Source organism: Puntigrus tetrazona, chromosome 4 (assembly GCF_018831695.1).
Source record: "Puntigrus tetrazona isolate hp1 chromosome 4, ASM1883169v1, whole genome shotgun sequence".
Classification (NCBI taxonomy): domain Eukaryota; kingdom Metazoa; phylum Chordata; class Actinopteri; order Cypriniformes; family Cyprinidae; genus Puntigrus; species Puntigrus tetrazona.
In genome coordinates this window covers 11,200,603-11,225,707 of record NC_056702.1, presented here as the reverse complement: position 1 = coordinate 11,225,707, position 25,105 = coordinate 11,200,603, and the positions used below count along the sequence as shown (strand labels likewise).

Genomic DNA, 25,105 nt, shown 5'->3' with positions numbered 1-25,105 from the left:
CGTTTTTTAAGAGTCTGTGTGAATTTGTGCACATGAAACTATATATGATTTCTTTTTGTTTTCTAGCAGTGGTTCCCAACTCAAAGACAGTAATTAAAGGCCCGCCAAGATATTTGTGATACTTGTTTTAATGGCAAAAAAAAGTAGAAATTAAGAATTATTTGTGTAATAATTTTTTTTTGTTTGTAAATGAAAATAGCAAATGTAAAAAAACATATTATTTTAAAAATAAATATTTTATATATTGTAAATATAAAATAAAAAATGATATCAGCATTTTAAATATTATGAATATAAAATAGGATTTTTTTTTTGTTTGTTATCCGTTTAAGATTTTAAACAATTTAACATTTTTAAACGATCTGAATTTGGCCACGACTCCCAAAAAACAGATGTCTAATAAATTTCCCCATTAATAGCTACATGAGTGTGTGTGTGTGTGTGTGAGTGTGTATGTCTGCACATCTTTTTCCTGTTCAATTTCTTTAAATTATTTTTGAGATCCCTTTTGTTTTCCCAGCAGTGATCTGTTCTTTAAGTTTCCTTAATACATTGTTCTTTTTTTTTTTTTTTTTTGCCTTTATTTTTGTCTGCTGTCTATCATCTTCTATCGCTCTTTCTGTTTGTGTGTCTCTCGTAGAATCTTCCTCAGGTAAAGCAGGTGCAGTCTCTGCGTCAGTATAACGAGCGTTTGCAGGCAGAGAACAGGGCGCTGGCCCGCGTGCTCTCCAAAATCACGCAGGGCTGCAGCCACCTGCCCGCCGCAGACCTGTAGACACGCCCCCACCTCCCCTTACACCCCTCCTCATGCTCCATTCAGCTCCGCCCACGCCCATATAAAGGCAGGTGCCAGCCTGTGTCTGAGCTGATGCTCCGCCTCCCTCTGTGCTTCCTGGGGAGGTTTTTGGGGCTTTTTTTTATTTAATTTTTTTTACGCAGTACAGTTATTGCTAAAATTCTACAAAGTACTTCATGTACTACAATATTACCCTTTTTTTTGGTTTTTAACTATTAAAAAGTGTCATCAATAAAATACGAATTACGTTTTACAAATGTAAATAAATCTAATTAGTAACAAATGAAACCCCCTAATTTATACCCATATTTTAATAAATGACATTTTACAAATTATCAATAAATTTTATTTTCATTAAACACTGTTCATATCAATCACGCACTTCTTGATATATTTAAAACATGTTTTTTAGTAATAAATTGTACTGTTTTTTTGTTCCTTTTTTTGAGCTTGTTTGAACTTTTTTTTGGCCCCTCCCCTCGAATGTGTTGCAGTGAAGTGCAGTTCCTTTTGGATGACTACGGCATCTTGCATGAGGTGCTTGACTGTTGTTTTTTTTTTTTTTTTTTTTTTTTTTTGTGAAATCGAATATTTCTCTGCTTTTTTTTAATTTAATTTTTTATTTTGGAGACCGCCCTTTCCCCCGCCCAGTCCCAGATGTTTTTTTTTTTTTTTGATTCTGGAGCTGAACTGCTGTTTTTCTGCTCTGCCTGAGGCTAATCTGGATTGCACGGCTTCTGGAAACTCATGCATTTTAATCCACAGATTGTCGCAGGCAAACGCTTAAATTACATCGGAGCTTTTCTAGCGTGATCTAGTCGATTGTGTACGGAAACATGTTTTTTTTGGATGCGGTCTGTTTGCTGATAGGCCTTTCCGTTCTGTTTCTTTTACTCCGTTCTGTTTTTAATGCACAGCTGCGGTACTCTAACTGTAAACCTCTCTCTTGGGAAGTATCATTACGTTGTTAAAATCTAATTGTCGGTGGCAAGTTTATCACAAGGAAGTTGTTTCTTCGCATTCCTTCAGTTCTTCTTAGAAATATTTCATGCAAAAATGAAAATGGTCATCATTTACCCCTATAGTGATATAAACATATATGACTTTATTATGGAAGTTATCTAGCAAGAACTTCACCATAAGGCAGCATGAAAGTGATCCGAAAGCGTTTAACTTCTTTCAAAAACAAAGAAACGGAGTAAACTAAGATGACTTGCTAGTTTCTCCCAACTGATTGTTTGATTGTGATCAGCTTCTGCTCGGTCCAATTAGTAGTCTTCCTGACTGTAACCTGAAGACTGAAGCGAGTCGGTATCGAGTGGCACTCAGTGTTGTGGTTTATACAGACACTTTGTTTATTCCGTCCAGTCGAGGACACACAAAGGGACTCTGTGTAAAGAGAGAGAGAGAGAGAGAGGGGACCGTCTGGCCTGAGTGCTGTCCTCATCTTTACCCTCTATCTGAGAATGCATGGCTATGGTTTCCCATTGAGCTGCTGTGTGTGTGTGTGTGTGTGTGTGTGTGTGTGGATCTATGGCTTCTTTTTTCAACCGAAATGGTGCTGGTTCTGGTGACAAGTAGACGAGTAAATAGAAACAGGTGCTCATTTCCACTGATTTCAGAGCCAAGTGATGCCACAACTGACTATAGATATAATTGTGATCATTTTGAACAGATTTTTGAATTTTTTTTTTATAAGAAGGCTGTTCCGCTCACAAAGCTTGTATTTATTTTTTATCCAAAGTAAAGCAAAAACGGTAAAATTGTGAAATATTTTTGGAATTTTAAAAATAACTCTGTTTTAATATATTTTATGTGATTATATGATTTCAGAAGCTTGCTTGTAAGTGTGTGTGTATTTTTATTATTCTTTTGTTATTTTAGATATTCATATTTGATATATAATTATTGCAATTATAATTTTTTTTTGTTGCTATTGCAATAATTGCACATACGAAAAGTGACTTCTATGACAGCATTAAAACTCTCTGAATTTATTCAGTGCTTTAGAGTGAATCAGTTCAGAGCTATTGTTTAATTGTGTATTGAAGCTTTAAATTATATTTCACTATACATATGCATGTAAATGTAGATTTAAATCTACGTATATGCAATAACAGATAATTGCTATTAAATTATAATTATCATTTTAGAATATATATATATATATATATATATATATATATATATATATATATATATATATATATATATATATATATATATATAAAATATTCTTATGTGTTGATTTATGGGTGCATATCAAATGAAAATGTAAATCTGCAAAATAGTTAGCCATAGAAAGTATTACTGAAATTATTTAAAATATTATGTCTAACTTTGAGTAATCGGGGAAGCTGCAAAAAATGTCTCCATTTACAGTCACTTCAGAGCAAATAAAAAAATAATAATTATTATTATTATAGTCCAGGGCCCATTCCCAAGGCATTTTTTTCCCCCTTACCCCAGATCAGTCTTCTCTCACGATCGGTCACCATCACCATTTCGGTGAAAAAAGAGGGTTTTGTTGAACAGGAAGGAAGGAAAGACTTAGCAATTAACAAACATCGGCATCCAGAGCCACGCCAACAACACATCCCTCGTCCCTGTCCGTGAATCTAACCCGTCCCCCTCTCTCTCTCTCTCTTCCAGACGCTACCAGACTTGAAAGCAGACAACCAGAGACTAAAGGACGAGAACGGAGCGCTGATCCGAGTCATAAGCAAGCTTTCCAAATAGAACACATCCTCCGGCAGTAACGGTATTGCACATCTAGATATTAACACGAGACAACGGCGACAAGAAGGCTCCGCCTCCCCCCACTCCTCCGTTTCTCAGCCCCCCCCAGCTTTCCCTGGCTTCTCCGCTCCACCTCCTCACCCGCTCACACAGAACCACTGCGTTTACAGAACTAAGGAAAAGCGTTAGACGAGAGACTGGCATCGAACACTTTGCGGGCGGGGAAAGCCTCCAAAAAAACTATTTAACCAATAAGCCTTAGTTGTACATACGTCACTCGCATCCAGTTTCTCTTGGCTGTCACAGAACACCTGATTTTTATTTGTGCCACACTTTTTTTTTTTTCTTCTTCTTCTTCCTCTTTTGTTTTGTGCTCTATCCTCCTTGGTTTTATTTTATGATTTCTTCTTATTTTTATTTAGTTTTGTTTAGTTGTTGCTGTCGCGCTCCGCTCTCGAATCTTTCTTCCTGTACAGATGTGTCATGCAGCGTGTGCAGCTCTCTCCTCCCCTTTCCTCCCACCCCGGCGCCAGAAGTCCCGCCTCTCTCGGAGAAGACTAAGCTGGCGCTCGCTCTCTCCGCACACTTCCTCCTCTCTGGACTTTACCGATTTAGGTGGACCTCGGAAGCTTTCACTTACGTGCAATATATGCATTTCTTTCTCTACGAATGCTTTAAGAATGTTCACTCTTTCGACACTTTCTCTCTCTCTCCCGGTTTCCTTCCCATCTCCCCCCTCGACTTCTTCTTTCTCTCGTTTCTTTGAGTTTGTAGTGTAGTCGTTGGTTTATATCTTGTACTCCTCACGTTGTTTTAGCAGGTACTGAGTGAAGTTGTATATACCTGTATGTATTGTTTGAGACCAGCACATGGCATGCGTTTATGGTTCCCTGTCTGTTACTATTGAAATATACCAACTCCAGAGGACAAAGTGTGTTTTAACTATTTCCTTCTTCTTTTATAGTCGAAAATGTCATTGGATAACAATAGAGCCGCTCTCTTCAAGGAGGGACGGCTGCACGTCTTCAGTGCATTTTTTTTTTTTTTCCTCTCTCTCTTCTCAGTTTTAAAAGTGTTCACGGTAATTGTGAGATGATAATATAATTGCTTCACTACATTTCACACATTTTATTCAGTATCTTTGGAAGAGTGCTGTTCATTTTTTTTCCTATCTTTTTTTTGTCCTTTTCCTGTTTTTTTTGTTTTTTCCTTCTCCTTTTTGTTTTTTTTTTAAGCTGTAGTATTAGCCAAGGTGTTGTCACTAAAAAGAAGATCCTAGATATTGCTAACCCAGTCCTTTTTACAATGTCTACATGCACTGTCAATGCCATGTCGGGAGTCTTGCTGTCCGGTTTAGCGAACTTTTGCCACCGCGTCAGATGAAGTCCATGCATCGGAAACACGTTTTATGCATTTCAGTGGCCTTTTACTTAAAATACTGTAGTTGGAAAAAATGTCGCTGTAGTTGGACTGTCAGCTGTCTCCTCTTTGGTTTAGGTTTTTAATAATTTTTTTTTTTTTTTTTTTAAATTTCCCATCATCTTGTAAAATAGATGTGTGGCTTCATCCGTGCAAGCTGTGCTGTGACTACCAACCACTGAGAGTTAATTAAAATAAACTTGTACATTGTAAAAATCTCTCTGCTTTTGTCTTGACGTTCTTTGAATCGAGCGCTTGGTCGTCTCACGATGATGCTTTGAAAATAAAACAAGTGAGCAAATGAGAATCACGGACTAGATTATTGTAGATTCAATTTGAATGCGATTTCATTGATCAAATTTAGTGTGTGTGTGTATATAAAAACGTGGTTTTCCCTCAATAATTACACACACCTCTTGCATGTCAAACTGAAATTTCTGTGGGGGCCTTTTTTTTCATGATAGTGAGGAAATAGCATGTTAACTGATAATAATAATAATAATAATAATAGTACTGGTATAGTAGCTTTCATTTAAACTTGGAAAAAAAATAGAGGAGTATAAGATCAAGGCAATTTGAAATGTTATATACTAAAAAAATGACCTTTATACATACACAGATACACAAAGGGATATATATATATATAGATATTTAGATCTATATATATATATATATATATAGATATAGATATAGATATATAGATATAGATATATAGATATATATAGATAGATATATAGATATATATATATAGATATAGAGATATAGAGATATATATATATAGATATGAGAGAGTGTAAATGCATGTATAAGAAAAATGTTGAATATGTTGTGTATTTGTGATATAATTTATATGAATGTAAATATATACATGTAAATATTTTCTAAATGTGTTTCTATCTATAGAATATTTCTAGAGAGAGAGAGAGTTTGATTTGAATAATCATACTAAATATAGTATGAACACATACATAATACATATACACAGTACACGCATATTATGTAAAGAAAGACTTTTATTTTGAATGTGATTAAACACTGTGTTTATAATAGTTTTAGTATGATCATTCAATTGAACGGATCTTAACCTTAAACCTACTTCTGAATTCTAATCATGAGATGTTTTCAAAGAGTAAATGAAAGAAGAGCAGCTTCATCCCCACTAGATGTCGCCTGTCTGATCTCAGCACAGTCGACTCAACCTGGCGTGCTTTTCTTAACAGGAAATGCATGAAAAGTGTCGCTTGATGAGCTTCGTGAGGCCTTTTGGTTCGTTATCTCACATAAGGCTTGTATTTCTCTACGTGAACCCCCCTAGTATGTTTTGCCTGCTTCTTCCTCGGGGGCTTAAAGTTAACTGAACGTTCTCAAACAAAGGCATTAGTCCACAGATGAAACATCTCAAATTAAAGGCATAGTTTACGATCGCCATCAATTAAATAGTCATACGAGGCCATTTAAACGGTGCCATCGGTGTTCATTTTTGCTCGAAGAGTCGCTTTAATTTTCCTTTAGCATTTCGTACAGGACCACAGCAGACTTCTTGTGAGACTGCGTTGATAAATGTGTTTGGCATTGAACGCTGCATGTTCTCACTGTGGCGTGAAGAGCTCAATAATGCAATAATGCTGTGAGGATAAAGCCTGTATGGGCAGTGATTGCACACAGTCATGCAACGGGACTTTTATTTTAGTTTTTCTGCTAGAGACCCCTTCTCTCTCCTGGTTCTGCCTCAAAGCTCGCTGGCCTAATGGGATTCTTGACAAAAACGAATGTGGAAAAGATCGGTTGGAGTGTTTCCCCGGTTTAAAAAGCAGGACAAAAAAAGAAGCAAGAATCCGAAGCAATTACAGAAACAAATAGATTCCGTGCTTGTGGTCTTTTGGTGATTTGCGTCATGTCACATTTCATGCTTGCACACAAGCCTGTGGAAAACGTGAAGTGAGCATTTTACTGCTTCGTTTATGAATTGGGAAAAAACTGATCCATGAAGCTGGTACCGGCAAGTGAAATAAAGAATGAATATAATAATGAAGATAGTCGCTCATTAGTCAGCGCTCCGTGTGTGTTCTAATGATAAGGGACGTAGTGCCGTCTGTCGAATGCATCCTGCTATATTTGTACTATTTCCTCAGTATTTGCAAAACACTTAATTCATCGTTCGGTTCAACTGCCGAAAGTACTATATATTAAAAACAAAATTTGCACTCATATTGTTTTTTTTCTTCTTCTTCAGCTTTCTTCTCTTGAGCAGAAAAGTGCACCACATAGAGTAGGTCAGCATCTCTCGGGCGTCATCCATGGCGTCTAGTTCTGCAGAAAGCGACGGTGAAATGCCTGATGGGAGCTTCAACATCAGAAACCTTGGCATAGTCTTTTGTAACACAATAGGTGGAGCGGCATCCATAAACAAAAGCATATCCACGTCACATTTCCCTGCGTCCAAATGCGTTCGCTGTCATATAAATATACGTCCTAGCATTTATTTTATGCTTGGAATAATCATAGCTAATTTCTGTGAAATTAGCTAAACGTATTCATGGCTTTCTAGGGATTCGGACAGCCTCTTGAATCAACATGTACCAGTATATTTCCCTGTAATGAGCCCAGAATTAGAGCTCTTTAGGATATCTGAGGGACTCGTTCCCCAGCTGACCCCGCTCACGTCATTTCTATTCATCTAGCTGGCCGAAACTCAATTATCTGCGATGGCCCGAACGACTTGGGAAACCTCCGGTTCCAGGCCGGTGGGCTGCAGCTGAGTATCTGGCTCGGACCCAGAGGTCGGCCTCCGGAGTCCAGGCTCATCTCTTGTTCTTCCCGGGCCCGTGGCACGCTGTCAATTACCGTAGAAAATAATTTCGTCTGGTCCCTCGGTTTGGAAAAACAAACAGAATCGTGTCTGCGGTAATGCGCTTACAATGGAGGCCCGCGAGCAAGACGCCCGACAGGACGAACAAATCACGAACTCGGCTGAAAGTATACGTCGTGTGTTCAGTGACGTCTGCGCGACCTTATTTTAAACCCCTGTCGTGACTCTGCAATGTCTTTAAACTTTTAAGGAGGCAAAAGAACTCTTTGACGGAAAAAAAGTTCATCTGCCAAAAAAAAAAATAGTGCGGTCGCAATTAATCGCATTCAAAATAAAATTTTGGGTTACGCAATATATGCGCGTGTATTTATAACTACACATGCATGTATATATTTAAGAAAAATGTCATATTTGTATATTAAATATATTTATATATAATCTAAATTATATAAATACAAATCTGTACACGTAAATATTTTATAAATATATACTTTATGGATGTGTATTTATATACACATAATAAATATACACAGTACACACGCGTAAATAATAAAAAAAAATATTTTGGATGATAATAATGGTGATTCATAATTTAACAGCACAACAATTTAGACATTTTTGCAACTTTTGTGCAGAAGTAGTATCAGTGCTAAAATCTAAATTTAATAAAGTATTTTAAACTCTGCAATGTTTATATTAAAATACTCAATGTTTCAATATTATAGCTGCAAAATATAACCAATATGCATGTTAATATGATCTTGGTTTCAAAAAAGATTTTGCCATGACAAAAAAAATGATGAGGACTACCTTACGGTACCGAATATTTTACGTTAAAGTTTTAACGAAAGAGTTTTTTTACAATCCACCGGAATCGGCCTCACTGTAACCATAATTCATTTTTTTCAAGAAAAAAAATAGGCACAAAAAGTGGGATTTGTGTGCTATAAACATTATACAAAAACCCAAACGTAATTAATCAAGTGCTAAACCCAGAACATTCATTTAATGTACTACGTGACGTTGAATGTCTTCAGAAAACAAGCTTGAGAAGAGGACTAAGAAAACATGTCACTATAAAGCTGAAACCTGATTGGACGAGTCACGTATTGTGCAAGACGACTCTTACTGCGTTCCCTGAAGAGAATCAAACCAAAAGTATCTGAAACAGACTTTCTTACAGCCTTAATACTGCTTGCTCGTGGTCGGGTGAATAAATGAGTAGAGCTGGGAGTTTTAACCTGCTAATGGAGGAGCATCTGAGAGTCCCTCCCGGGGCCCGCCGGCTCAGATGAAGTGACCGGGCGGCCCACCGGACAACCCAAATGACCCATTTGACCACCCCTCACCCATCTCAGCAGATGGCACGGCGCAGATGGCACGGTCATGGTCCGCCGTTACAGGACAGACAGGGGAAGTGGTGACCAGACCTGCGCTTTGTAACCATTACAACAGTGTTGGGAGTCAAAATGAGCAGACGTTGTGCTGATCGTTGAAGACAATCAAGAATAAAAAGCTATAACGACGCATTCTGACCAAAATGAACCGAGCTTTCGTCTTGCCATCATTAAAATGTACAAATAATCCCTCTAAATATAGCGTAAGATCATATATGCGATAATATGTGTATGCAGATAATACGTATAAAACAATCACAAATGCTGTTGAAATCAGTTTTTAATAAAGTTTGACACTGTAGGTCAGTGTCCAACGGTATGCAGTGGTGCAATTCATCTCATGCTGGTTAATTATTTCATATTAAAAATGACGCATGGGCCTCAAAATGTATGAAAATATCAAGCCAAGTGGCACTTATTTGAAATGAGGACAAACACACTCTGGTTTGGTTTAATTATTTATATATTTCTCCTATTATTATATTATTTACTTATTTTTTATTTACTTATTTTAACTTTTAAATGCACTTGTTGGTCACACACACATATATACATATATATATATATATATATATATATATATATATATATGTATATATATATATATATATATACGTATACTCCAACGATCCACTCATTACTTCTAGTGTAAATTATTGGTAGTTTGAAGGTTTCAGAAATATATCAGAATGGAGCCCAATACCCTATGCTTGTTCTCTTTGGGGTTCGAGGGCCGTGTCGTCGCAGGAGGCGTGACTTCGGTGTCTCCTAAAAGAGTTTGTTCAGATAGATTGAGGGAACCACTGCAGTGAAGCCAACATATCACGCTTCTTAGAAAAGACCCCGACTGATAAGAAAGCGAACTAAATTTCATTCTCAAAGTGGGAGTGACTCTCCGCTTATCTGCGCCTTTGGAAAATGCATTACAGGCATGCTAAGTGGAGTTTACTTAAAAGGGAAGCAAAGTTTGTGCTGGAGAAGAGTGACAGCCTTTCTCCCCAAACGCCCGCCGAAAACATTCTAAAAATGCGTTAGCGGGACCTCAGCGTGTACATCACGGCCTATTTATAGAGCAGGCGCCTTAACGTTTCCCCTAAAGATTTCTTCCGATTCTCTCCGCCAGTGTGCACAGAGCTAGAAGGATCTTAAAGTGACAGTTCAACAACAAAAAAAAAAAAACGTTCACTCTCCCTCGTGTCGTTTCGATCCTAGCTTGTGATGAACACGAAAGAAGAAATTCTGAAGCATGTTAATGAGTTAAATCGCTGCTATCCACCGACTTCCATTTTGGGTGAACTATACCTTTAAATGAAAAGCTATTTTCTTCGGCTCTGCGGGCTTTAGAAGCAATTCAGCCATAAAATCTCTATATAAACATTTAGAGAGCTAAAGCATTCGCCAGCTGGTTTTTTTTTTGCTAATTCAAGCACAGCCCCCCTCTCTTTTCCTCAGTTATATAGGTTTGGATTGTATGAGATGAATGGTTTGGTGACTCAACAGCGCTGGCTCATCAAGCCTTTTTCTGAAAAACTACTAGGACATTCGGGTCATTCAGAGGGGGCACATCAACATACGTGCTACTGGCTTTAAACAACCAGTTCCTTACTTACACTAGTCCTGAGTTCCCTTAAATATGTCCCGAAGAGAGAACCTCAATTCTAGGGAATCAAGTCCAGATCAAGAATCAAAATCAAGACTTTGCATATAGGGCAGAGTCATTTTTTCCTTCTGCATCTGTGTGTTGTCAAGGTCCTGGTGGACCAGATCCGCACAAGAAAAATAAAAGTGAGATAAATAAAGATGACAGGTGAAGACATGGATGAAGTCCCTCAAAAATGTAACACGCACCCCTCAAGACTTTTCAGAACAGCCACGATATTTCTGATCACATCACATGATGATGGGTCTTTCATTTCGAACATCAGTGTCCACTCGCTGGCGTTTAGGAGACTAGAAAATTATCAAATGTCAGTTTGTGAAGGACCTGATGGCGTGGCAGACACGCTGAGGCGCTCGGAGATGATTCTGTGTGCCCCTCTGTTATCTAAGACGTGGAGTTCCATCGAATCTGGAGTCCTCAGGTCACAAACACTCAGCTCTGAGCAACACTGACTCACGCTCTCCAGGGACCTGTGTGGGAGAACAGTCCATATTCATCACAAACCAGCGTGACTCATCTCAGAGAAAACATCATCCATCCATCCATCCATCCATCCATCCATCCATCCATCCATCCATCCATCTATCTATCTATCTATCTATCTATCTATCTATCTGTCTGTCTGTCCGTCTCTGTCTGTCTATCTATCTATCTCTGTCGGTTTATCATCTGTCTATCTGTCTGTCTATCTCTGCCTGTCTGTCTATCGTTCTATCTATCATCTATCTATCTATGTATCTATCTATCTCTGTCTGTCTATCATCTATCTATCTATCTATCTATCTATCTGTCTGTCTGTCTGTCTACCGTTCTATCTATCATCTATCTATCTATGTCTGTCTGTCTATCTATCTATCTATCTATCTATCTGTCTGTCTACCGTTCTATCTATCATCTATCTATCTATCTATCTATCTATCTATCTATCTGTCTGTCTGTCTGTCTGTCTATCTATGTATGTCTATCTATCATTCTATCATTCTGTCATCTATCTATCTATCTATCTTATCTATCTTTCTATATCTGTCTATCATTCTGTATCTATATCTATCTATCTATCTATCTGTTTGTTTATATATCTGTCTGTGTAACAGTGCATATACAATGATATTGTACTATTATAGGTGAAATGATATAAACTAACAGTTCAGGGTACTGATACTAGATATTTATTTCAAATTATATAATTATTCAGAGGTGGATATCAGTGAAGTATCTTTACCGTACTCAAGTAAACTGAACAAGTAGCCTATCCGTACTTTGTGTTTTTCATCAGAAAATGTTTACTTCACTACATTCCAAAGCATAACGTTGTACTTTTTACCGCATCCCATAAATAAAAGTTATTTACTTACTTCGCTTATTTTATTTTCAAAGCAGAGCGGAATACTTTACTATTGTCTGCCCCTGAGTGAATTTTAAACAAGGTTTTAACGTGTTCCTGTTCCCGTAGTGCAGGCCACTCGCCATCGCCACCCGTTCGGCTATTTCCGTTCAATTCCGTGACTGCTCGGAAACTCCTCCGAAGAGGGGCAGGACTCGGCGCTCAAGTGCGCCTGTAACTAATCCAGTTCATTCCACCGGATCAGTTCACCTGGGCTCCTGATGAACGTTCACGCGCGGAGCAGGTGAGCTTCACCGGGCGCTATCTTTCCAAAACAGCACTTTTTCGACAGTTTTTGAGTCTTCTTAAGCGAGTTCGCGCGAGTCACGACCAACTTTAAACGCGAACTTTGTAGATATTTTAAAACAACCTCCAAACGCTTCCGAGGAATGCGGCGGATCTGAACCGCGTTTTTTTTGTTTGTTTGCGTTTACAAAGCGATTCGGGCGGCACGAGGCAACCCAAAAAGGAAACCATGGCAACAGGAGGATTTAAATCGAACAGCGCGACGGACTTTCTGGAGGAATGGAAAGCAAAGCGTGAGAAGATGAGGGCAAAGATGCTTGGAGATATCGCCGCCGCCACCGGGAGAACCACTGAGTTAAACAACAACGGCAGCTCGGTTAACTGCGTCTCCTCTTCGTCCTCCTATCCGGTGTCTCGGTCTTCCTCTTCGACCGCTTTGAAGGACGAACCGAAGAAACCCGAGCCGCCCGGGGAAAACTTGAAGAAGACGCCGGAGAAAGTGAGCGGTGTCCCGCAGGCGGAGAGCTCGAGCCCCGCCGGAGTGGATGACAGTGATAAGGAGAGTCCCACGCACAGCAAGAGCAAAGAGAAGAAGAGCTCAGGGCCCAGCGCCAGAAAGGGCAAAGGACAGATCGAGAAAAGGAAGTTAAGAGAGAAGAGGAGGTCAACAGGTGTTGTCAGCATACCGTCCAATGAGGTGAGTTCACTTGTTTTAAAGTTAACTGTTTCATCCAGTTAGCAGCAGCACTGTGGTATAATTTGATATTTACAGACGTCGCGTGGTTTAACAATGTATTGCACGATAATACTGTGGTTAGTCTTGTATAAGAACGCCCGTTTCTAGTGGCTTGCCTCCATTGCAACCACATGTGTGTGTGTGTGGACAAATGCTAGCCAAACTTTGTAGATGAGGTACAGTGTTAGTTGTTTGTAAGTGCACCCCATGCTGAGCTGCCACCATACTTTAGTTTTGTAAATTAAGTATAAAAACAGGCCATCATGGTCAATAAAACCCTTATGATGTTATTCTTTGATGCGTACCATTACACTGAAGGATTAACTATTAATATGATGTGCTTTTAAAGAATCATCATGCTAATTTCAAAAAGCATTTAAAGTAAAACCAGTACTTGTTTAAATTATATCTTGGCCCGTATCTACTAAATTGGAGTTGTGACCATATTTAGGCCTACTTAAAAGCACTTTTTTTGTAACCACTTTTACTATGTAGATCTTTTTAACCTGTCCCTATGTGACTACCAGACATGAAATGAGCCGTTTTGGCATTCTCTGTAAACGTGGAAATGGCACACCGCCTCATTTGCAAGTGATCTGTTGGTCCGTCTTTGCCAAACTTGGCGCAACCATGTTTGCTTACATAGACACAACTCCGGGCCAAGTTATGTAACTTGAGCAGAAAAGGCTTTAATCTGAAATCCATCGTTACATGTCGCTCCGTCAGTTCGCTTGCATGCCTTCCTTATGTAATGCATGTGAAATATCTGTTCTGTGCATGTTCTCTTCCAAGCGGCTCTCGCATAAATCAAGACTAGAAGGCGCTGAGTTTGATCACTAACAGACTGAGATAATATTATACATATTTTCTCCATGTCATGATTTATATTGGCTGTGGCTTGCAGAATAGCTTTCTGTATCATGGGATGCGGATGACTGGGAACATGGTACGGCTGTTCCTCTAGTTTAAGAAACTTCATCAGCTGATCAGTTTGCCGCAACAGTTGGCTTCCAAAGCATGCCAATGCCGCTGCCGTCTCTCACGCTTTCAACCCTTCACCGTCCCCCGCGTGAGTAAAGGGAGGCTTGTTAGTGTAGTATGCCATTGCGGTACATACTGGAGCTGTGAATACCACCCAGCTCCGCTGCCCCACGGACGGATAATGTTGGAGGCTGACCAGTATGTCTGCTTGGGCTAAAGACATCCTGTCATTAGCCTCTTGCGCCGTGCCAAGGTAAAGTAGTTTGGGAAGTGGGCGCAGGCCAAGACTTAATGTTAGGGTGTCTTTGAGAGATAAGTGCGCAAGCATACACACTCGTGGCCCAAGGTCTCTATGGGCCTGTAACTGCGAGACTGCATATGTGGGGCTGGTTAAATTATTTATTGTTTTGACACTTCATTTTTATTCTGTCTGGGGTTGAATTGAGGGAGCATGGCGTGCAGCGCTCTATCTAGTTTGTAAGTGTGAAGGCAGTCACCCGAAACTCTCATTTATGCCCGATATGGTGTCCAACCATATGTCTCGCACCTCTCGGACGTATCAGACGTGTCCAGTGTCTGCTTGGTTTTGTTAAAAGGCCTTTACTATTCTTTCTCCGAACTGCTTTTGAGAAAAGATACGCTGTAAACCAGACATTTGGACTTTCCGTTGGTCGTTTCCCTGTACTTCCTGCTGTGGCTTCAGATTTATAGGGCTCATTGTTCCACCGTGTGCGTTTAGCAGCTCGCTGTGAGTTATTGGACTCTCGCGGAGCCTCACAGCTCCCCGGCCGAAACCTAAACTTTGTTTCCCGCTGTCTTTGTGATGGGTGCTGATTACGTCTATAAAGCCTTCCCCCGAACTTTGGCTCAGAGTAATTAGTAATTCATTGCTGCCGACTTTTGCAAATGAGCATTGCAAACACCTTTAAGCACACCTCAGCCTTCCGGATATGTGCATGACCCCACTGTAACTTTAATCCATAACATGTTTGTTTAGTATTACAGGTCTGAAAGTTAATATCACCAGCCAGAATGTTTGATAAATGTTCCCTTTCTACGTATGTTTAGCTAGGGTGACTGAGAAGTTTGTTTTAATTTCTGAGTGTTTGGACCAGCGCTGCTCTAATAAACGCAAATGCTATTGTTTGACATCTGGCTGATTCTCAAACTCCTCACGACCCGCTTGGAGATAAAAGCCTCCATGTCCGGTCTGCTTGGCGGTTTTCCATTTTTTCAAATTCCAAATCCAGCATAAACATGACATTCTCAACTTTATGTGGTGTGAAAACCTTGAGCTGGTTTTGGCACAGGAGACCTGGAGATGAACCTGGAGATGAACCTGGATACGACTGTCCGTCAGCAGGGTGATCATTTTATATGTGGATGGGATTCACAACCCTGAGAAATAAATAAACCCTGAGTTGCTAGTGGCAAAAAGCCAGGTGTTTTTTTTTTTTTTCTCTCTCCTTGAGAGGAAGCTTGGCAAATCAAAGCTCTAAAGTAGGCCCACCTTCTGCAGCACTGAAAGAGATCATAAGTTACAGTTTACGTTTTTGAAGCCTTTGGGAGTTTGCTGTACATTTGTGACATCTGAACAGGAAACCTGGCAGATGTTTGGCATTAGAAGCAGTCAAGTAGATGAAGAACAGTCCTTAACATTTTCTTATCTTCTGTTTCTAGTGACCTGTAGGGTCTGGTTAGCCAAACAAGGCCCTCGTACAAGCAAACCACGACTAGAGGAAGTCGAAGTGATTCTGTTTTCTTGCTCTGTTTTTGAACCTGCGGTTGTTGATCAATTTATTGTTAGCGGTCTGTGACCTGTTGTTAAATGTCAAAACATTGGCACCTTGGTTAACTGCTGTTGTATAATGTCAAACATAAAAATTTGCTTTTGCAGTTTTATGACATTCTACATTTTGCCATTGTTGGCAACGGTCTACTGCCTAGAATGAGACTTTGCTGCCTAAACAAGCATGGGGCGGCATGTTTTGCAGTCACCATTTTTTCCAAACAAGGTCACATAAACACTATAAATACCTCTGAGATTCAGTCATGGGTAAGCAAGGTAAGCAACCAGCCATTAACGCTTTCTCCTTTTTGTTTTTAGGACATTCCAGGCTATGTACCAAGCATAGTGGAGTATTTTTGGTAATCTTTTCAACAAGGGAAATTCCTGATTTTATTTGTTACCACTGATATTTGTACTAGAGGCTACGCTGCATTCATTTTCTCCACCAGAAGTCTAATGCCGTTTAAGTGGAGATTATGAGCAACTCAAGTCTTTATAAAACAGGTGTAGCCTTACTTTATACTCTGGGGGATATACAAGGCTCTGGGAAGGTCCCTTGTACGTCAGGCCTTGTTAATGCACCTCTCAGCAGTCAAAGCTTGATGTATTGCATCCATTTATCTGTCGGACCAAATCAGCGCACACAATCAAAGAGCTGGAATGCAATGAGACCAAGAGTCCCTGCGCTGGCCCACTGAGCGGTCACCCTTCTCCTCAGATTAAGTTTCGCTCCGTCTTACCTAGCTGTCCGGTCTTCTCAAGCATGACGCAGACTGACTCGCATTGAGTTCAGAATTTATGCTTTTCCTTGTATATGATGCTTGACAGGCATTGCCATTTTCTCCGCGTGCCACAATTATTTCCGTTGCGAGTCGTAATGATGCATATGTGATGATGGCGCCAACTTTCGCGTTTGGATTGGTCTCACTTAGGAACAGAATGGTCACGGCGTGTGCACATGAGTTGGCTAGCCGGTTGATAGTGACAGCTGTGCGTTCGTCACTCTTCCTCGATGGTGTAGACTTGTGTAGGTATGAACTCTATAAATAGCCCCTTTCCGGGCTTGTGTTTAGACGCGCTTTTTGTTTGCTTGAGAAATATCTCGGTGCTTTGTCAGCGACGCAGTGACGCATTGCTGCAGATTGAGTCGTCACTTATTAACGTGGACCAGACACCACATAGAGAACGAACTATGTGACCTGTTGCTTTCTCGGTGCGGCCTGCTCTTATCAAGCATATTTTTCTGTGTTAAAAAGCAGTTGCTTCTTCAATATTTCAAGCCTTTATTATCAGTGGGCAGAGTTCAAAAGAGGAATGAATAAGTTGTATAACCGGTACCGATATGTTGGGGAAGCTACTGTGAAAGCTTCCCAAGAAACTCGTAATTAAGATGCAGTCAAATTTTATCTTTTAAATATGTTTTTAACCAGACATGACACGATAAACCGGTTAGCAACACAAATATATCCAAATACAAGTATTTCCATGCTTGTATGTGCTGCATACTCTGAATGTCATTGGACTGAAGTACTGGTCCTCATGCATGTTAAACATAAAATATAAATAGAGGCTCATTGTAGATAAAAGCGACTATTTGTTCAATGAGAGTTCTGTATATCGCCCACACAAGTTTCTTTTGATTGTTTTGTGGATGATGTCAGCATTTTAATATTCAACTTTCACGTCAAGCCTAGTTGAAATCTATATAGTACACACACAGAGACAGAATGTTGTGTTTTGTTGTGTTTTTTGTCTTATCTAACAACAAAAGTACACTATATCTAAACATATGACAAAAAAATACAAATTATTAATATAAAGGGATCTCAGAGAGTGCATTTGATTTACAAAGTAACTAACAAAAAAAAACTAAAACAAAAAGAAACCAGTGACAGCATTTTGTCACATTACACTGCAATTTCTGGAAATAGCTTAGCTAATGTCAGGCGGCTAAAAACTAGTTTGGTTAGTGTAGCTGTCATAGTAACTATTCAACAGGGAGCACAAACGCCATTGGCCGGTGGGCAATGTGATAAAATTGTATTATGTGTATTTTTCAAACACTCGGAGAGAGATGCCAGCGTGTTTTTAATGATATCGGCTAACATTTTGTCACACAGTGATTATTTACACGGCCGCCTGTTAGCTTTGATTGTGTGTGAGCAGAAACAACGATTATAAAACGGAGTGGATTTGGCCAGTAGTTGTTTGTGAACATTCCTTTCAGCAGGGCGCTTGGTATGAGTCAGTGGTAAAACCAGGCCACTCTGCGTGATTAGGCATTAGCTTGTCTGCTCACATTCACCACTGCACAACAAGACAAACCAGCTTGTTTTTTTGCCTTCTATTTTTCTTTTCTTACTATCATCCTTTGATCTTTCCCCCCTCCATCTGTCATCTCTCACTGTGTCTGTTTTCTCTTTCTGTCATGTGGTGTAAAGCGTGCTGATAGGTTGGTATTTCAGGACCTGAAATCAGGTTCAAGATACTTGTTTGTTTTCGGTTTCTGCTCTTTGCTCCTATAATAATGTATAGTCAAGTCATTGTTACAGTCCTTTTTATCATAGTATTAGTATCATATTAGTATTCATGTCAAGGTAATTTGAATGAACCGTTGAACTTATGTATATAACTTGTCTGGTCCGATGTTTATTTGGACCCATATTGTTGTATTTCTGGCACAGTGATGACAAAATAATGATCAGGCTATAATAATAAACATAGCTTGACATATTTTTGTAATGTTAATTTAATTAGTTTTAGACATTTCTGTAACACAACAATGACTTATCTTTAAAAAAATAAATAAATAAAAAATGATAATTTTGCTTTTTAAAATTAAGTGCCCCTATTATGGGTAATGAAAAGTTCATATTTTGGTTTTGGGAGTCCCCAACAAAAGCCTGACTCATACAAGGTCAAAAAACACTTTCATTATCTATTCATTTATTTTTACAATACTTGCTCTACAACTCCCTGAACTATTTGTTCAACGATTTGTTTTTCTAAACGCCTCCTTTACGTGACGCTAAACAGCGGTGATTGATCCTATTGGTTTCGTTTTCATTTCATCATGTCTGATAAAGCAGCGTTTTATGAGTGCAGTGCTGCATTGCGTGTAGCGTTACTGAGGAAACCGCTATTTTTACTGCTCCAAAAGCGGCACCTAGTGGCAAAGAATGAATGAATTTGCATTTTCATTCAGACCAATTTAAAAAGATCAACCATTGGGTGGATTTAGAGTGAATTCTTTCTTTTGAGAGGCGATATCTTTTATTTAAAACTTTGCAGTATGTTTTCATTCATTAGTTGAGCTATGTTACACACTGCATGCAAGGTCATTTTCAATATATTTAATATACTTCATTTGCACTTCAGATACCAATGTTTTCTGTTGAACGCCCATCGGTAATGTTTTTTTTTTTTTTTTTGAAAAAGAAACTGGTGAAAACTTTAAGTACATTGAAAGAGGATCCTAAACCAGATCTAGAGAGCAGACTATCATAGAGACTTTAATGTTGTCTCTTTTGATGTTGACCCTTTTGTTTTAAACAACCGCTCAACCTAGCATCTACGTAGTAATGCCCTAGAAACACCCAAAACACTAGCAACCGCAAAGCAGCATGCTAAAATTTATCTTATGCTTAGCAATTCCATACCAAACCCATACAACTTTTTAGCACTGTGGTGGCAAGTTCGCCAAGATGAGCACAGCTCCAAGTTGCTTTCATATTTGTGTCAGTACATCCAAGGCTTTGTCCTCATATTTATGAGTTCTCCGGTATGCCGCCTTGTGCCACATCTCCATGGTTACACCTCAGACTTTGATCTCAAATAAATGTTTGCATTGTTGCCAAGCTATGACACCGAGTACCAGTGGGGCATTGGAATAAAACCGTTTGTCCTTTTCTCCTTGTTTTCAAGTCGCATTACTGAGTAACAACAGTCTTGAAGAATGTAGAAATGTGCAGAACAATCAAGAAACATGATCTTTCACAACTGTATACATTCCTAAGCTTGATTTAAGGATTTAAGTTGACTTTTCTTCATTAAAGTCGCATTTGTGTCTTGACTCGTTTGTTAACTTATGATTTGTTTGACCAAAGGCCTTAAAGAATGTGAATAATTTCTAAGGTCCACAACTTCTTCCATACCACGTACCTCAGTGTTTGAAGAAGCCAAATACAATCCCCAGGGATCTGCTTTGAGGAAGAGTATCTGTGGACACATCAAAAGACAAAGAAGAGTAGAGAAGCTTTGGAATGTAACTCGAAAACTCAGACCATCAAAAGAAAACGTGCCACCAAAAGCCCATGAACACAAGAGCTTGATCAAGAATTATCTAAAAGCAGCCACAAACAGCCACAGGGTTATCCTTTTGAAGGACGTGCCTCTAGTTTCCTTGGAAGTGGTCTTATCCGTTGGGTTGACCTTCTCACATCACTGCCCCCTTCTCATGCTGCCTTCAGAAATGTCCTACTTTCCACTTCTGATGTTGGAATTATATAAGTTTGTGGCATTAAAATGCTTTGTTGTTGGAAGAAATGGAAAACAGAGGATGATAGGAAGATCATTCTTGCCTGTTTCTTGGCTAAATTTGTTTTTAAAAACCAAAATGTACAGAAGCTATTTTGACAGTGTCCAATGAAGTTTGAATGAAATGAAGCATCCCATTCAATGGCAATCATACTTGCATTACTTGCATGATTTATACATTCAACTCACTATCTAAAAAGTCAATCAGCATAATGACGATTCCTAAATTTTGTCCAAATAAATGCCTTTTTGCTTTAAAAGATATTTGCGCAGTATGCCTCAAATTTTTATATTCAGAAATATTCATGATTGTAACGAGAAAGCAATGTAGATGTGGGTAAAAATAAATCTTGACACTCGTTACAGCAATTGTTCTCTTTTCTGTTTCTGTTGAAAGTTTGTGGCCTAGCCAACATGAAAATTCAAATGATCTCCAAGTTTTCCAGTCATAAATAAGACTTAAGGGACTTTTCTGTACAACTAGGAAACTAACGTACAATCATTTACTATAAGCATCAGAGTGCATCAGTGTCCTCTTAAAGTTCTGCTTGCTTGGCTATTTCTTGAATGATTCATTTGTATTGTCTGTCACCTGTTGTGAAAGTTTCTATGCCGGTGGCATTTATTTCGCCATGTGTTTGGGCAAATTCTTAAATATGCCCTTCACCTTGATGGGCGCATGGTCTTGTTTTTGTGCATTTGTCCAGGCCTTGCCTGTTAACCTCCTAGATCACAATTGACGTGAGGGGTTATGGGGTCAACTCCCTAGTCAACACCTGCTAATCTTCAGACCTTCCAGAAGAGTGAGTCAGAAGAGGCTCCAAAGATAGCACACAGTGTATGTGTTTAGGGTGATGTGGCAGCTTTACGTCAATGCCTGGAATACAAGTACATTTATACTGCAGATGGAATATGGTGCTTTAGAAACAGCATGTTATCAACCAAATATCAGGTGCAGGAATGTTGCTGTTCACATGCCAGTTCACATGCTGTACACTGTATAAATGACAGGTAACCTTGTGCTTAATGGATCGTGTTGACAGTCATCTTTATCAGGAAATACAATGGCTTGTAAATGCCTTTTTATGAAGTTGCCTCTAACCCATTTAAAAGTGATGTGATTCGTCTGTGACCCACTAAACTCACTCAAACCTGTGAGATACTTTAGGGTATTTGACGAAAATCATCTAGAACGGCCTGCTACATATTGATAAGTCTCTGGAAAAGCCAGTCAATAAAATGCAGACTGCAGGTCTGGACCCCCCCAAAAAATAACCATAATGACAATATTTGTTTTCGTTTACTTGCACAGATTGGAATCACAGGGTCAGATGTGCAGTGAGTGATCTATCTTTAATTGACATGTTGCTCTGTTGATTGACAGGGTTGATATTCCAGATGGGTTGCTGAGAGAGCGAGAGAGATGTATCCTACTTCAAGAAAAGGATTGACATTAAGATTAAAGTTTAGGAATTCCCCTTTTTTCTCCCATTTAATTTCCTTTCCTACTGTAACTCAAAACGCTCTTTAAACTTTGCTTTAAACCTATTGATCTTTTCTGAACTTCATCTTGGACAATTTACCTTCCGCTGTTTAGAGTTTTCAGCTGTTATTCACAGTTGATTTAGTTTTCCTAGCTCATTTATTTTTTTTGTCAAGTATTTGTAAGCTGGCCCTTTCTGTCCTTTCTTCACTAAATGATGCATAACCATCACACAGCCCTGTTTTCACTGGGTATTCATCTTGGATTTTCATCATGTCCGTATTGATCCTAAAGGCTTCCTTCTACGTTCTCCTTTCAGCTTTTCATTTTTTCCTCCCCATCCTCCCTCGTTGACCTTTCTCTGTTGATACTGTGGTTGGATTTTGGACCCGTTTAACCTTCAGACAAACAGTTTATTCTTGTCTGCTCTTATTCGTCTTAAATGGCCAATTTAATCTTTCTTAGTTCTTCAAAATTAGTTTCACGGTTCTTGTTTCACTCCCAATGAAAAACAAACCCACCTACATCTAGTTGTCTGCAGACTAGTTAGTGGCTTATATATTTGACTTTTCTAATCAATATTTGTGTATATGCCATGTATGTTTACATGGATTTCTAATCCTTTTAAGACCGACTCTACTGAAATAAATTTGTTGTCTGTAATGTTGAGTGTTCCAAATCAATTATAAGGCTTCATGGTAGCAAGAGTACTACCTTTTGAAGGCAGTTGCCTGTATGCAGTAGGCAATTCAGTGTGTTTTGGAACAGAGAAATAAACGGCACTGTCTAGTAAACACAGACTGACTATGTGGTTTATGTCTAAATGAGAGAGGAAGATAGAATATGAGAGCTCTAAACATTTATTCTTTCAATTGGGACAAAGCCAATGACAATTAAAGCACCAGACTCGGGGTATGAGACAGACAACAGCAATGTTATTACATTTCCCTCTCCCCATTTACTTCTGTGTCAGATGCTAGCCAGATGACCTTATATACTTCCTCTAATGAAGTTACTGCCCTCAGTTTACATCTGCTAATGGAAAAACGAGATCTTATAACTGGAGAGCCGACTTTGGCCTATTTACATTACAATTCTCTGTTTATTATAATAGCAGCGGCTAATGTCGTATCAGAGATTTACTAATACCTTTTGTTTTAGCATTCTTCTAGCTATTGCTAACATCCTGACTGGATGATAATTATGTGCCTTGCATGTGATTCACTCATAATCATATGTTTTGACTGTTTTCTGTCATCTTTTTAGGGTTTGGTAAGCTCAACGAAGTTGTCGGCCAATGATAGATAGGGAGTATGTACTTTACGCTAATTTAACCAGTGGGCGTTAATTACCCACACCAACCAAGGGAAGACCAGCTGCGTTTTTGTTAGATGCAGTGTTGTTTTTTTTAAAGTTTGCATAAACGTCACGCACAATCTCAACCAGTTATGCCCCTTCAAGCATTACCATGCTGACGAAGAATGGCATTGCAAACATTACCATACAGGTGCTTGGTCTTCACCTCTCCCAGCATTCTGATTGGATGAGGTAGGTAATACCCAGACACGATTTGAAGGTGACTCATGCTTCTGTGTCTGTTAATGTTGGAACACAATGGGCTCCATACACAGAGGCCCCCGGTGGGGAGGGCCAAGCATGCTCCAACGGTCCCAGCCCAAACCGCTGATTAACACCGGCCTGAATCTGAGAAAGCACATGGAATGCTCTTTGGCTTGCCCGGCATGCAGGTGTATTGTCCCTCTTTGCTCTACTGACAGACGTGGAGAGGATTTGTACTACATTGTCCTCTCTTTGAATAATGAGTTATTGTCCTTTTCAGCAAGATAAATCTTTGAAACGAGAGCTTTGAGTGCAGCACAGCCTGTTTGCCACATGCTAGAGTTTTGACATTTTGCGTGGTGCACCAGAATCCAGTTAATCTGAGGACTTTAACCAATGTCTGCTTTTAAAGGAAGGGTAGGGGATTTTAGAGATGCTAGCCTTGAAAGCATAAGATCTTACCCTTCCTGTAAATCCCTCTCCAGAGCCACACCTATGGCTGTGCAGTTGATGGAGGATTGAATGCAATGCTGTCATTACTTCATGTCTCGTTCACCGTAGGAAAACATTACAGTACAAAGTGAATGATAACATAATAATAATGCGTTCTCGCTCAGTCTGCAATGGTGTAATGGAACACGCTGATGGCGTATCGTATCTGTGCTATGTGTGCACGGAGGTATGCAAATAATTGTTGACAGGCAGGTAGGACAGCCTATCGTAGCCCTTGGACCAAGGTACGCGATCGAATGAACTTTTTATGGTCCTTCCACATACAATATAACTACAATTAGGTCACTTAAGTCGAGCTTTATTGCCATTCTACTAAAAATATTGTGCCTCGCAGCAGGACCACTGTGCTAAACATAAATATAAAGGTACAACGCTAGATGTCAGAAACTATTTTTTTTTCAACCTATACATAGGTCACCTTACTTGCTTCTAGTGTCCTTCTTGACTTAATTAAAAATGTTACCTGCTGTCACCTAAAGCAACTCTCAACTCTGTTAAAAATCAGAGCCCAGACTTTGTTTTTAGCGCAGAGTAAGAAAAGCTAGTAAAAATTCTTTGTATAATGATGAGTCTGCTTTTATGCCTCGAGCAAAGTTGAGTTCCCATCACACCCCACTCCCAGTATCTCTCTCTATTGCTCCTACTCTCTCACTCTTCAATCTGTGTTAACGCCCCTCTCTCTCCCTCCTACTTTCTCTCCTCTAATTACTGTTTAGGCATTGACCTGCATGTTGGAAGTTGCCCTTAATTTTCTGTTTCGTAGCGTGTCTGTGCATGTGTTCTGCTTGAGTTGGTGAAGTGGAAACACGAATGTCTCAAAAGCGAGCTAACGTTACTCTGGAGTCACTTTTTTTTTTTTATTTTGCAGTCTTGATAAAGACGACTCCGCTCCCTGTGGAGAGCTTAAAGAAATGCTTTCCAAATGTGTTGTAAGAATTGTGTTTTCTTAATTAGTGGTGTTTGCCATGGCAAGTATGATTATTATTATTATTGCTCATACGTAACGTTAAGGATTTGAGCAAACCTTGAGTATTAGGTTTTGTGTGTATATTAATAA

At 39.2% G+C, this 25,105-nt stretch overlaps 2 protein-coding genes across 6 annotated transcripts in view; both read left to right on the top strand.

The window, feature by feature from the left end:
• The window catches only part of ppp1r12a (protein phosphatase 1, regulatory subunit 12A), a 55,053-nt gene extending 49,881 nt beyond the window's left edge, over positions 1-5,172 (top strand). For 4 of the 5 annotated variants that reach the window (XM_043236772.1, XM_043236770.1, XM_043236771.1 and 1 more), the window contains 2 exons: positions 641-842; positions 3,449-5,172. In XM_043236772.1, the coding sequence (XP_043092707.1) occupies positions 641-775 (135 nt within the window). In that variant the 3' untranslated portion in view covers positions 776-842; positions 3,449-5,172. The remainder of the gene's footprint in view (positions 1-640; positions 843-3,448) is intronic. The other variant, XM_043236769.1, reaches the window with a different exon arrangement.
• A 7,237-nt stretch (positions 5,173-12,409) lies between these two features.
• pawr (PRKC, apoptosis, WT1, regulator) overlaps positions 12,410-25,105 on the top strand; it is a 48,031-nt gene continuing 35,335 nt past the window's right edge. Inside the window, 1 exon segment of the mRNA XM_043236690.1 lies at positions 12,410-13,147. Coding sequence (XP_043092625.1) covers positions 12,680-13,147 — 468 coding nt within the window. The 5' untranslated portion in view covers positions 12,410-12,679.